Genomic DNA, 15186 nt, shown 5'->3' with positions numbered 1-15186 from the left:
CATTGTAGGATTCATTGGGTATGTTGTTGTTGTTATTCTATTATAAGGCATCTGAAACATTATACAACAATACAAAGTATTCATATTATTCTTAGCATTCACTCTTTCTTGCTTAATTTGTTGAGGTTATAGTGATTCACCGCCTGGAGACTCTGGCTCAAAGCTTCTCCAAGGCCCAGGCTCCATAAGTAGCTATTCTTTACTCTCACTTGTCTTGTTAATTATTATTTGCTATTTCATAATTTTGAGTACATTGATCCACGTGTCCCTGACCACGAATACAAATTCAACTGTATCGATTTTCCGTATAGACAAAGACATATGCAAGGATGTTGTTAACTACAATCATGCTCTTATCATACTCCAAAATAACAATCTTTGGAACCACATCTAGAATAACCTCAAAAATAAGAAGTTTAACGATATTCTGATGTGGGATACTATCTTACTCTTTGGGATGTGACACCTATGGCTAACTAGGAATCACAACCAATTCGACAATGTTAAAACCACCACAAATGTTGAAAATGTTATCAATTATGCCATCGATTTCATTACTGCTACTGACCAAGGCATGAGGGATAACAACATACTACCATCCACATCAAATGGTTGTCCCCCTTATATAAACAATAACATAATGTTGAACACTGATGGTTTAACCTTGGAAAACCTAGGAAAAGGGAGATTGGTGGAGTCTTTAGAAATAGCAGTGGAGACTGGATACTTGAATTAAGAAAAGGCCTCCAAAAGACTAACAATACAATAGCAGAAATTTTAGCTCTTCATTCTCCAGAGGACTACAATTTGTAGTTAAAAAAGATTTTCAAACCACTTGAAATTTGCATAGACTCAACAGAGGTAATTAAAATCTTAAATCACCCAAATGAAACTTACAAAAGTTTATTCAATGAATGCTGGTGGCTATTGGGGAGACTATATCATATTGTATATTAATGAACCACGGGAAACAACCATCCAAACTGGGGGATTGGGGGGGGGGAGGGAGCAGAATCGGGTGATGGACATGATGGCAAAATGAGGGCAAGAGGACAGCTTTGACAACATTATTTTGGGTGAAATTCCTCGTGTTTGTCCTAGCATCTGTATGACAGACAAATTAGGAACCACTTTTGTTAGGAAAATCTCGAACAATGTTTGTAATAGTAATTTAGATACTATATTTTCTCCTCATATTCTTCGGCCAATATGGTCCAAACAATGGTGTTTCTACTAACTTTTGATTAATTTAAATATCATTTGTTTAACAACAACGAGGCAGACTCAAGATTTTAAGAAAAGTGTATTATTACGAATAAGTATTTTTGCTTTAAATTTGACAGGTTGAATATTTATATTCTCACTATTGAACCTATTATACTTTTAGTTCAACTTTTTTTTGGTTGACATATTGGTGATTTTTCATATATAAATATGTATTCCGTGTCGAAGATGTAGGAATTAGTTTTTTTTTTTGGCTGGAATCGAAGAACTTTGCATTAAAATAAAAGCAGAGATTATTACATAATGGGACAGATCGTGATGAAGTTGTCCCAGAAATGTCTTTGCAGAAAGTAAAGGAAATGAAAGTAGGAGGATTAAAATACATCTTTATCCCTAGCTAATATATTCGAGCACATTTTCCTTTCATATTTAGCTAGGCTATGCACAACAAAGTTGGCTTCACGGGATATTCGTCTGACTTGTAGATTTTAGGAGGGCCTGCAATCATTCAAAGTATTGAAGTAAGTATGATTATCAGATGCATTTATAAGGTTTGCCGGTACCTGGGAATTTGTTTCCACCTCAAAGGAAGGCAGGTTCTTTGTGAAAGCCTATTCGAGTCCTTTGAGCAAGGGTATGATCTTAACATGGAGGGGGGGGGGGGGGGGGGGAGGGGTAGGGAGGCATGATGCAGCTTGCAATTCATTGATTAAGCACAAAGCAAACACACAAGGACTGTGTAAATCTTTGATCTGTCTATTATTGCCATGTTGGGCTGACTCCTGTTGGTGAATATACCACAAATTACAATAAATTACAATTAAAAATAAAATGAAGAACAAAGTAAATAAATATTCTTCAGGCTGAGGCGCGGATATCTCGCTCTCTTTAAGGAGATTCAAGCCCACTGCGGCATAGTCCTCATCGGTCCAGCAGTATAACTCTGACTTGTCCTTCCGGATACAACAACCCGTCAATTGTCATGTGACTCAACCAACTCTGGACGAGATTTTGAGTCCAAAGCTCCACCAAAAAGAACACCTTCCTTCAATATAAAATTACTCTTTTTAATTCTCACTTTTTCAAGAACTCTCTAATAATTTTCTTACACTCATAAGGTAAGGATGACAAACTATTTACAGTTGAAGAATAGATCCTTGTGAATTGAATTGGATGAAGAGTGGATTAGTGGGGTAATAAAGAAATGTAAATATGGAGAATATCAATGAATTATGAGTAAGAGGTTACAAAGAAAAATAAGACCACATTCATCCATAACTCATATGATGAGATAGTGGAAGGACAAAAGTAATTGCCATGTTATGGCACCAAAATGTGTGAAAATGGTTACACATTTATGGTCATTGATGAATGAATATGGAACTTTAATATGATATTAAAATGCACATTATCTCCATCAATACCCCACTCATTTTAATATTATAGTTGGAGAGTTATCACCAATTTAGTTGAAGGGAGACTATTATGCATAATGAAGGTATGTTCTGCATTGAACCTTCACTTAGCAATATAGTAACATTTACTCCAGAGTCAATAGTGTGCTCCGCATTGAACTATGACTGCTTAGGAGAAATAAAGTATCACTGCTTACACATAATAATCAAGGTGTTGACATGAGCTTTAATAGCCAGCACATTACGCCCTTGTGCTATCCCGATTTTCATGAGTGCTTTTGAGAACAAACCCAATTCTCATAGGAAGCAGCCTACCTCTATACTCACATAGGTGAAATCTGTCAAGGGTGCTTCTGTAACTTTAACATCCCACTCATACGAGCTATAGATTTTCATTAAGAGTTCATAGACTCAACCTCCACAAATCGTTACAGAATAATGCACTCACATCATAAGGAGGGAATAAATAAAATAGAGCATTTTCACCATAAGTCATCATATGATTTGTTGTTCCCATTGAACCTGATTATAGGATCTCTAGTCCCTAAGTTGGGTTTCCTCATACATGACTTAAAAAATTTCAGGCTTTAATCCTATCCCCCTCGATGTGCTACAAACCCTCTCTTGCAAAGGCCTTTGTCTATAAATCTGCAAGATTATCACAAATTACACAATTAATATTTATGGTATACCACTTTTCACAAATAATCTCACAATATTATATGTTCTCCTCATAGGGTCTGAATTTATCATTGTGATAACGGTATTGAACTCTACCAATAACAACAGTCCTTTCACATAAGTTAAAATTAGAGGAATTCTCAAAATAAGATATTTGAAGTAATAAATTCCTCCACCAATTCTCTTCTTCACTGACTGAAGTTAAAGTAATAAACTAAGCCTCCATAGTAGAGTTACAATAATAAATTTTATTTCCAATAAACAATACCAAATATTCTCATATGCATCAAAAAAGTCTTTGAGTACAACAGGATATTTTTTATATAACAAGCCACCAACTTTCTTACCAAGTAAATATACCTGGTTTGCTTGTACCTGCAAAGTACTTCTACTGCATACACAATATCAGGCCAAGTGTAGTCAATCACAACTCATATTTAGGCTAGCATACTCTTTTTTGATTTATCACTATTTTTCACTTTGAATTTGAAATAAATAAACACTTAATCAAAAGGAATTGCAACACATGTACAATCTACATGATTGTACTTCACAATTTTCTTAACATAATGTGACCGAGTAAGAAAAGTTTTATCACATGTTTTTTATATTTCATTCCAAGAATGATATTTGCCTCACTCAAATTTCTCACGTCAAAATGGCTGCTACACACATTTTTAATTTAATTTAACAACACTAGTGTTGGACCCAAAGATCAACAAATGATCAACCATTGAGGCAAAAACATGTGAATTTTTAAAGATTAATACATGCACTTGCCACACTTTATAAAACACTCTCAAAGATGCAGCAATCACTTTTCATGATAAATATTCTTCTCACTTCATTAGCCCCCTCTATTTTGAGAATTTGAATAACAATTTATACTCTTGAAAAGTAGTATCACTTTATTCATCAAAATATAAGGTAAATAGTTTTTTACCTTTCCTCCGGTTGAGTTGAGTAAGTAGAAAAAAAATACTTTACCCTTCCATCTCTTAAAGAGACCTAGCGACGTCGAAGCGAAATGATGTTGACATCTCCAATCTTGATATCCGCGATTTTTTCAAACTATAACAAAGTTGAATCTCCTTAAAATTGTTGGTGAATATACCACAAAATACAATAAATTACAATTGAAAATAAAATGAAGAACAAAGTAAATAAATATTCTTCAGGCTGAGGCGCGGATATCTCGCTCTCTTTAAGGAGATTCAAGCCCACTGCGGCATAATCTTCACCGGTCCAGCAGTATAACTCTGACTTGTCCCCTCCAGGATACAACAGCCTGTCAACGTCGTGTGACTCAACCAACTCTGGACAAGATGTTGAGTCCAAGACTCCACCAAAAAGAACACCTTCCTTCAACATAAAATTACTCTCTTTTATCCTTACTTTTTCAAGAACTCTCCAATATTTTTCTTACACACATGAGGTAAGGATGACAAACTATTTATAGTTGAAGAATTCATCCTTGTGAATTGAATTGGATGAAAGAGTGGATTAGCGGGTAATAAAGAAATGTCAATATGGAGAATATCAATGAATTATGGAGTCTGTTGCGTTTTGCACCCCTAACCTGTGTCCTCTTTTGTGGTTTGCACCCCGTCCTATTTTTTGTAATGATTCGCACCCTAACCTCTTTTTTTTTTTACAAAACAATAAAAATACTCTTTTTTAAAAATTTCTACCACGGAAAAATTGGAAATACAAAAAGAAATGGCACAAAATTAAAAAAAGGGCTAAATAAAAAAATGAGAATTCCTGCCAATCAAAAACTAAATTCAATTTGAACAGTCCAAACACACAATCCCATATCCAAAAATATCTCAAGATTGCAACCAAAAACGAAATTGGATTTTAGTCTAATGGGCATTTGATACACTGTTGTTCCACACTCTTCAGCATATATTGAAATTAGTGCCTCCAAGTTAACACCAAATCAATAGGACGATAGCTCTTAATTTCTTTTTTGAACTTGAGAAAAAACTCCGAAGGCATCACATTGACATTGTAAAACGCATCCCTAATATGGGTTCTTCTTCGCTTTGACTTGGACATCTCAGACCCAGGAATAAATTGATACTGCAAATGAGTCAACTACATATATCTAACACCTCAAAATCAAATTGTTACACATCAAAATGATTTTTAATATATATTAATTCGCACTTGTTCGTCAAAGTTAATGCCAAATGATAACTGCAAATGGGTCAGCAGTCAAATACCTCAAAATCAAATCTTTACCTAAAAAAAGATGATTTTTGATATATATCAATTCATGTGTTCATCAAATTTAATGCCAGAATCAATTCAAATTGTAAATGGGTCAACAGCCAAAATCCTGAGAATCAAACTTTTACACACACACATATAGAAACAATTCAAACTGAAGATGGATCAACTATAAAACACCTAGAAATTCATTTTCCTTTTTGGTTTCCATCTTGAGATATTTTCAAATATGAAATTATATGTTTGGACAGTTCGAATTGAATTTAGTTTTTGATTGGCGGGAATTCTTATTTTTTTATTTAGCTCTTTTTTAATTTTGTGTCCTTTTTTTTGTATTTCCAATTTTGTCCTTGTAGATTTTTTTTTTAAAAAGAGTGTTTTTATTGTTTTGTAAAAAAATAAAGAGATTAGGATGCGAATCATTAAAAAAAAAATAGGACGGGGTGCAAACCGCCAAAGAGGACACAAGATAGGGTTGCAAAATGCAACAGACTCTGAATTATATGAGTAAGAGGTTATAAAGAAAAATAAGACCACATGCATCTCATATGAGTGATGAGATAGTGGAAAGACAAAATTAAAGTAATTGCCATGTTATGGCACCAAAACGTGTGGAAATTGTTACACATTTATGGTCATTGATTGATGAATGAATATGGAACTTTAATATGATATTAAAATGCACATTATCTCCATCAACTCCTTTTAGAGGCAAGAAGACCAGAGACATCAAACAATTAATTTTGATTTCTTGTTATCGTGAGATTCATAATAAGATGGATCGCCCTTGCACGGTCAACGAACTCATACTAATGCTAGGACTTGTCGGAAGCTAATTCGGAAAGCCCCGTAGCTATAGCTATAAAGTAAAACTCAAGCAGGCGCGGATGCGCCATCAGATGGGTCTTTGCCGCAGAATGTGTTGTTTTAGAATCTCCTTCCTTAAAAGCTTTCGTTTTTCAGTTCAGGACCCAATGAAGTTACAACCTTCATCACTGGTGCTAAATTTATAGAAATTTGATTTTAATTATATAAAATTTTACGATTACTAAGGGAGAATAGGAAGTTTAATATGTCAAACTTGAGATGTTGAAAGAACAAATTAATCAAACAAAGAATGACAAAGAAAAAGAATACTATATTAAATCACAAGATGGGCATTGGAATTGAAACCTCAACCTTACTCGTAGAGATGCTCCCAAACTAAACAATGAGATTGTACATCTACACAGAAATAATAAATTTGGTTGAAGAAAAAAGGGAAGACATAGATGATCTACCTGCCAGAAAATGCTTAAAGTTTAATTATTAACAACAAATAGAAAAAATTAAAAATAAAGATACTATTTGGTTTTTTTTTTTTTTAAATAAAGGATACCAGTTGTACAACAGAATGGTAGTCCCAAGAACTGGTAGTGGTCTACATGTTCGAAGGTTCATAAGAGTTTCGAGTTGAATATAATGTGTATATATATGACCTGTTATTTTTATATGTACCGAACTAATTAAACAATATATAATTTAATTAAGCATATTTAACTACCTATTTTCTATTCGATTTTAGTGGTAAGCAATTATCACTAATTAATAAAACTACCTTCCCTGGCCAGCTCCTTCAAGAAGAAACCTTAGATTTTTCATTATAACTAATGCTATTTGCTTTATGATTTTCATTCATTTTCATTGTCTTTCAAAAGGAAAAAAAAATCATTCGTGATCTTTTTTTGCTTAACAATTCCTTCCATTTGTTTTGTAATTTTTGCTTTATGTTTGAGTTAATTGGCTTTTCAAAAACATGATGGCACGTCAATTCAAGAGATAACTGGACTCACAATGTGAGTTAAAGATAGCATCAAGGATAAAACAAAAGTTTTAAGGTATATTGCTCTCTTTAGTCTTTACTTTTATCTTAGATTGGAACTTCTAGTATTTTCTTTACGATAGTTGTGAATTGATTGATAAATTGTTCATACAGTATGTCGATGCTATAGCCCAAAAGCTTCTAGGTGTTTACATGAATGTGAATATTGGTTGAAACAAGAGATTTAAAGTAAGAGTTGAGATACAAGTAAATGAAATCCGCTAATAATAAGTGTTTGGTATGACAAAAATATTTTCCGGAGAATGTTTTTGGTTTTGGAGAAGTATGTCATATTCTGATATTTGGTTGCTACAATAGAAAATTCACCAAAAAGGAGAACATGACTCCTTTCACTTTTTGGCTGAAGTCGATTTTTGTCTAACTATCTCAACTCTTAACTTCATATATGTTTCAACCAACACTTATACATTATTACCAATCTTAATATTGAAAGATTTTGTGAGAACACTACTGATTTAACAACATTATTATCAACTTATAATACATATTTTTGTTTAAAAATATTTCATTCTTCAACCAAACACTAGATTTTTAGGAAAATATTTTCGAAAAATAAGTCTTCCAAAAAAAAAAAAATCTGTTGTACCAAGAGAAAGAAAAAGACATGTTTCACTGTAACGAACATTAATTTGGCAACCATTGCAGTATCTCAACTAGTTTAGTTATGCGTATAATTTAAGTTATATGCATTGATAGTGTGAATTTTTTTCACACTATAAGTGAATTTCAACCTGCTGCATTGCGTTAATTACCAATTTTACCAGGTTATAAATTAATTTATAATAAAGATTTAGCTGCAATTACCTTTAAAGTGTACTAATTGTGTAAATATATTTTATACCGGTCACAACAAACTCTTTCACTTTTATACTCTTTCCATAATTCTCTGAAACTCAGCTTAGAAATCCTTGTAGTTTATGACAATATCCTTGTCAAGTTTTATTTCTTCTTCATAGCTTATTTGTGTAATTTTGCAACACAAACAGGATTTTGTGTTTAATCTTGTTTCTTGATTAATCCTAGGGGTAAAAAGATTAAAAGAACTCCTTTGAATATTTTGTGACAAAAATGGAAGCAAATGAAGCAGGGGAGTCATTTTTCCCAACAAAGCTATTTGGTCAAGAAAACAAGAGAACATGTGAAAGAATTTGGAGATGTTTAAAGAAAGATAAAGTAACAAGCATTGGTATATATGGAGTTAAAGGGGTTGGAAAAACAACATTAGCCAAGCTCATCAATCATATTCTTGAACAAAAAACTCAATCCCAAGTTTTTTGGATAAATGTTTCTCAACAATGCAACATCAAGGGGTTGCAAGGTGATATTGCTCTAGCCCTTGGATTGGATCTTTTAGTGGAACAAGATGAAGAGAAGAGGGCGATCGCGTTACATGAATCGTTCAAAAGGAAAAAGGATTTTGTACTAATACTAGATGATGTGTTGGAAGATGTACCTTTGAAAATGTTAGGTAATCCTCTAAAAGTTGTGTTACATCCGACATTTTTGATCATTCGGAAAGTTCAAGATAAATTGACTTGTGATGAATAAGGCCACTATTGGACACTACTTGGTATGAATGTGTGAGTTATGAATTCAATGGGGTGGAATTACGAAAGGTGGCCAAGGGCAAAATTGGAATTTTGGAAACTTATTCCATGAATTACAAAAAAAAATTAGCCAAAGTGGGCTCAATAAAATGAAATAAAGCAAGGCCCAAATGGGAGAGGCCCAACCGGCCACCACCTAGCCCAAGCCCAAGGATTTATTAATTTTCCATGTGACAAATCCATATGATGGATAAGTATAAAGAAGCTTCAAGAATAAGGAACCAAGAACAAAAGAAAAAAAAAAAGAAGAACAAGGGAGCAATTCGGGTTTGGAGAGAAAAAAGAAAGAAAATAAAGAAAAAAATTTTGGAGCCAATCCTTTGGTCTAAAGAGTTCAACTCTTGAGAGATTATTGCTAAGCACAAGATTCTCTACAAGTTGATGTAAGCATCTTGACAAGGAAACAACTTCAACCCCAAGTGAAGAACTTGAAGAAAGGTAAGGATTTCATGATTTTGTTGTGTTAAAAATGATGTATGTATGTTGTAGTGTGTGTGAATGAATGAAAAATATGGAAATTTGGTGTGTTGGAATTTTTGGATGTGTGGCCGAATGCATATAGGGTTATTGCATGATTTTAATGGTTTGAATTCTTGTGTAAGTTAGTTGTAGTGTGGTGGAAATTGTATTAGAAATGAAAGTGGAATGAACTAGTGAAATTTGGAAAATATAGCATGTGGCCGTGTGGTGTGTGTTGGTGTTGGAAGGTGAATTGAATCTTGTTAGCATGTTAATTATGTTGTTATGGAAGATTGGTTATTAAGTTGTTGAAGGAAATTATTGAACTTTGTTATGACTTGTGTATAAGTGAAAATGAAAGTGTTAAGAGGCAAATTATGCTTATGACAATGAACTTGGAATATAAAAATGTGTTGATGAGTTTGCATGTTGAAAGTTAGGAAGGGATTGGAAAAGTAGTGACTTGATGGAAAGTTGAATGTTTGTGAATTTTATGAGTATCTTGTGAATATTATGTGAACATGTTATGGATGCCTCCGATGTATGTCGTAATGATTTTGATGGATAATGGCTATGAAAATAATAAGTTTTGGTTGGAAATGTAAGTTTGAAACGAAAGATAATTCGTCGTGTCGAAAGGTGGCTAATAATGCCATAGGGTATGATTTAGTGTTTATTGATGTTTGTTGTTGTTTGGATGTCTCCTCTGGGTTGTTGTGTTGCTAAATTGAGCCGAGCTAAGTCTCGGGGATGTCGTATATACAGAGGAAATGCTGCCAAAATTTCGGTAGGCAATTATGTGTAAAGTTAGAATATTGAAAGAATGGAACTAACCAAACGGTAAACTTGACCATTTCCAGATTTTGGACGAAATTTGGAGTGACGCCAAGCGAGCATAAGGCGCCATCGAGGTATGTGAAGCACTTCTATACGCTCCTAGGCATGTTCTGGATGTGGTAGGCTTGGCCGCGAGCCCTAGGTCCGACTCCGTTCCCCGGAATTCGAGACGGAAAACCGCTCCAATTCCTTCAATTCAATTGAAACTATTTTATTGCAAATTGCCCTTAAAGTGAGATTTTGTACAAAACTTCCCCAAACGGAGTCGGAACACTTCCGAATGAGTATGGGTGACCTCATAAGGTCAATCATCAGTAATTTACGTATGTAGCCTCGGGTTGGTCCGAGGTGGGCCCACAAGGCCCGATACTTCCGGTACGATTTTTAAAATACTTCTGTTTTGGTCCGATCTTCTCCAAAAACTTCTGAACTATTATTTTGTGAATATTATGGATATTTTTGTGTAATTTATACAATATTATTTCTGAACATCCGAGCATCCCATTCTGATAATCTGTCGTGCCTTCCTAACTAGGATATGAGCGCGTGCTATGCATACTATCTGGATATTCTGATTTTGGCTCGCCGTTTGGCACCCTTCTGATTGATCGAGTCTGTATGTTGAGTCTGTAGGTAGGTGGTTTCTCATTTATCGATTCGTGTCTGTCTCAATGCATTCTTTCACTGCGACCCGGGCCAGGTTCTGTTATCGTGCATATTTTCTCTGCATTGTTCACCGCGTCCCTCGGCGTACGGGCCGGGATCTGTATGTCTGTATGATCTGTGTATGGGGATGGCGGCCAGGATGGCATATGATCTGATTTGATTCTGTCTGTCCACCGCGTCCCGTACTAAGAGGGCCGGGTTCTGTTACCGCGCCCCCAGACAGGGCCGGGATCTGTATGAATATATGCGTGTGCCATCTGTATTTATAAAGCACACGCCTTTGTATGATTTTGTATGACTCTGTGCTACTCTGCATGCATAATTCTGTCCGTCATACTACTGTCTGTCCGTCTGTGTTACGACTATTTCTGTATGTCCGTATGGCTTCTGCTTCTGTATGTCCGTATGGATTCAGATTCTGCTCGTCTGTCCGTATTATGATTCCGTCTGTCTGTCCGAACTATAATTCTGTTCATTTGTGTGTAACACGATTCTATATGTCTGTCTGGATCATAACTCTGTCCGTTAGTTTGACTTATGATTTTGCCCGTTATATTTCTGTGACTCTAGTTCGGACTATGTTTATATCTGTTACGTTTCTGCTTTACATACTCGGTACATTTTCCGTACTGACCCCCGTTCTTCGGGGGCTGCGCTACATGCCCGCAGGTACAGACGCACCAGGTGATACGCCGCCCGCGTAGGTTTCCGACTCTGCTACTTGAAGAGCTCCTTTGACTCGGAGCATATAGCTTTGGTATATATATCTTCTGTCTTTGTGTACTCCGTATGTCTGTATATTCTGGGTACGGCGGGGCCCTGTCCCGTCATATGATTCTGTATGTCTGTAGAGGCCTGTAGATAGATGTGTGGGTTACGGGTTCCGTCTGTATGTTAGCCCTATCGGCTTATCTGTAAATGTCTGTGTGTTCAGGTATATGTATATATATGTATGTTACGCGCACGCCGTATTTGTATCGGCCTACTTCTGTACTTCTGTTTTGAAAAAAAAAAAAAAACTCTGTATGGTTCGAGTTCGATCAGGTAGGTACGTATGGGTGCCCAGTTAGGGTACCAGTCGCGGCCCACGGGGTTTGGGTCGTGACAAGTTGAAGGGGGAAGATTGATAGTAACAAGTTCTTTGCTCCAAACGTGTCGAAATATGGGATGTCAAAGGAAATTTGGAGTGAAAACACTTGAAGTAGAGGAATCTTGGAGTTTGTTTATAGAAAATCTTGGAAATGAGCAAGTGATTCCTCTAGAAGTTGAAGGAATTGCCAAATCTATGGTAAATAATTGTACTAGTGGCCTTCCACTTGGAATTATTACAATAGCTACAAGACTAAGAGAATTGGAATTGGATAATGTTGATCAATGGAGAAAGGCTTTGGAAAATATTACTATTCAAGAGTCAGTTAAAGGGGAGAACAATGATGTTATGAATATGTTGTTATATAGTTTTAACTGCTTGAAGGAACAAAAGCTACAACAATGTTTCTTGTATTGTTGTTTGTATCCAGAAGATGAGAAAATATCTAAGGATCAATTGATAAGTAGGTTAATCTCAGAGGGGCTAATCGATGAACGAGAGACTCGCGAGGCAGAATTTGCAGAGGGATATGAAATATTGAACAGATTGGAAGGTGTATGTTTGTTGGAAAGTGGCATAGACAGTGAAGGTAATCAATGTGTGAAAATGCACAATCTGATTAGAGATATGGCGCTTAGGATCACTAAAGAAAATCCTATATTTATGGTGAAAGCTGGAGTTCAACTGAATGATGCACCAATGGAGGATGAATGGCTGGAAAATTTGGACAAGGTATTGTTATTTGTTATTATTACAAGGTTTTGTTATAATTAAAAGCAATTTGTTAACATTTAACGTTGAATCGGCCTAAGACACCTCACTAAGTATGAGTTTTTATGTATAATGATGAGCTAAACTAGAAATAACGAAACAACGCACAATTATAACTAGGGTTATGGTCTCCAAATTGGACATATGATTATGACATTTGTACGTCTTTGGTTTGGAAGATCAATAGCTGTAAGAATGAAGAAATTTGTTAATACTCATGGATTCATGTACACTTCTGCATTTTGTTTATTTTCTTAATAATTTGATATGATAGATCTTGGAACAAAAATAATAATTTTCGTCTAAATTTTTGCTCCTAACAGGTATCTCTAATGAGGAACAACATAGCTGAAATTCCACCAGGAACATCAGCTAATTGTCCTAGACTGACAACCTTGATGTTGCAGCAGAATTATCACTTATGGAAAATTCCAGATTCTTTCTTCGAGCACATGAAGGAGTTACGTGTTCTTGATTTAGGCCATACTTGCATTGAGAAATTGCCTGATTCTGTATCCGACTTGGAGAATCTCACCGCGCTCTTGCTTGCATTTTGTTGGAATCTTAGATCAATTCCAACTTTGGAAAAACTCAAGTCATTGCAAGAATTGGACTTAAGTGGCACCGGGATTCAGACTCTGCCTGAATCCCTTGAGGCTCTGTTGAGCCTCAAATGCCTGAATATGTATGCAACGCGTTGGGTCGAGAAAATACCAATAGGGATATTGCCTCAGCTCTCCACTCTGCTACGCCTAGTCTTATCGCATCATATGGACGTACAAGGTGAGCAACTAGAGATGCTAAAAGAGTTGGAAGAATTTCAAGGCAGGTTCTCTAATATTCATGACTTCAACCGATTCATCATAGCTCAAGAAAATGAGGGATGCCTTGGGTTTTACAGAATATTAGTAGGTGACTATGATGGCTTAGGACCAATGACACAAATCCAATTCAATCATGGAAGAATTTCGGATAAATTAGTCAAGTGTTATGGACTTGGAAAAGAAGATGAAGTATTATCGCTTCCACAAGACATTCAACACTTAAAAATTGAGAGCTGCAATAACTTCAGTGGCTGTCTTTCGGATTGTTTGCCATGTCTTTATGATTCTAAAGATCTAAAGTACTTCAAAGTTCGCTGGTGCAACAAAATAGAGTACCTTATCAAGGTAAAAGAGGGACAAGAATCCGTCTCATTTCATTCTCTCGAGCATCTTGATCTCCTTGAATTGCCTAGTTTTATTGGTATTTTCAACGAGTGGGAAACAAGTTTGAGTTCTTCAATTCCTCTGCCTGGTATTTTTTCCTTCCTTAGAATGATACGAATCGAAAGATGTCACAATATCAAGAAGCTACTTCCAATCAATCTATGCTCGAACCTGCAAAATCTTGAGAGGATATATGTCCTTTCTTGTAGTCAAATAGAGGAAATAATTGTAGACGAAAATGATGGACTCGTCGTCCTTCCAAAATTGACAAGAATATGCTTATGGTCTTTGCCAGAATTGAAAAGCATATGCACTGGAAAAATGGTTTGTAACTCAATCAAGAAAGTGTCAATAAAGGAATGTGGTAAGTTAAGGAAATTGCCTTTCTTTTTTTCCCCTGAAGAGGAAGATGAGAAACTCAAAATTCCCTCTACACTCAAAGAAATTGCTATACATTCAAATGATAAAGAATGGTGGGAATCTTTGGAATGGGATCATCCAAGCACAAGAAATGAGCTTCAGCCCTTTGTTAAATATTTGTAAGAATTGTATTTTTTATTTAAGTTATGTTACTGGGGCTATTAAAAAATTATAACGGTCCATGTGCATAATCTTCCAAAAGTAGTGCATTTTTAGAGGATCTGACACGCACAACAATATTTTTGGATAATCCGAGCAGCATAGGGTTTAAGGCATTTACTCAATAAGTTATGTGTATTTTTTTTCTGCCTATGACTAAATGTTTTTTTTTTCCCCCTTTAATCAGCTTCCAGAGTTGAGGCTGAATTGTTTTGGTGTAATTCATGTAACAATGTTTTGTTTTGCTAATTCCTGCTGATGTGGAAAAAAAAAAGGGAATGCTAATAAACCAAAGCTTGTATTTAAGTATCTTTATTTTATTTCAAAAGCTTTTTGCTCTAAATTTCATTAATATAGAAGTAAATTAGATTGCTTTAGTCTAGGTATTTAGTAAGGTCCTCTTAAATAATCCAGGCACATCAGAGGATATGCAATTATTGGATCATAGGTAGTTTCTTCTAAAGAAAAATATGAGATTTTTTTCTCGTTGATTTTTATGGCAGAGATTCTAAAATACTATATTTTAATTTTT

The 15186-nt window shown here is 35.1% G+C and overlaps 1 protein-coding gene across 1 annotated transcript; it reads left to right on the top strand.

The window, feature by feature from the left end:
- Positions 1–8505: 8505 nt before the first annotated feature.
- On the top strand, positions 8506–14618 carry LOC132612702 (probable disease resistance protein At4g27220). The gene is made up of 3 exons (XM_060326808.1): positions 8506–8905; positions 12236–12828; positions 13191–14618. The coding sequence occupies exons 1-3, from the start codon at positions 8506–8508 to the stop codon at positions 14616–14618; spliced, it is 2421 nt and encodes an 806-aa protein (XP_060182791.1).
- The last annotated feature ends 568 nt before the right edge of the window (positions 14619–15186 follow it).

Source organism: Lycium barbarum, chromosome 10, assembly GCF_019175385.1.
Source record: "Lycium barbarum isolate Lr01 chromosome 10, ASM1917538v2, whole genome shotgun sequence".
In the NCBI taxonomy this organism is placed as follows: domain Eukaryota; kingdom Viridiplantae; phylum Streptophyta; class Magnoliopsida; order Solanales; family Solanaceae; genus Lycium; species Lycium barbarum.
The sequence above is the reverse complement of the archived record's forward strand: the minus strand, read 5'-3'. Positions and strand labels throughout refer to the sequence as shown.

Excerpts from the sequence above, each read along its gene's own strand:
- LOC132612702 (XM_060326808.1), top strand. The coding sequence starts at position 8,506 with ATGGAAGCAAATGAAGCAGGGGAGTCATTTTTCCCAACAAAGCTATTT. Across the intron at positions 8,906-12,235 it reads TGTACCTTTGAAAATGTTAG|AAAATCTTGGAAATGAGCAA; the intron begins GTAATCCTCTAA and ends GTTTGTTTATAG. Across the intron at positions 12,829-13,190 it reads GGCTGGAAAATTTGGACAAG|GTATCTCTAATGAGGAACAA; the intron begins GTATTGTTATTT and ends TGCTCCTAACAG.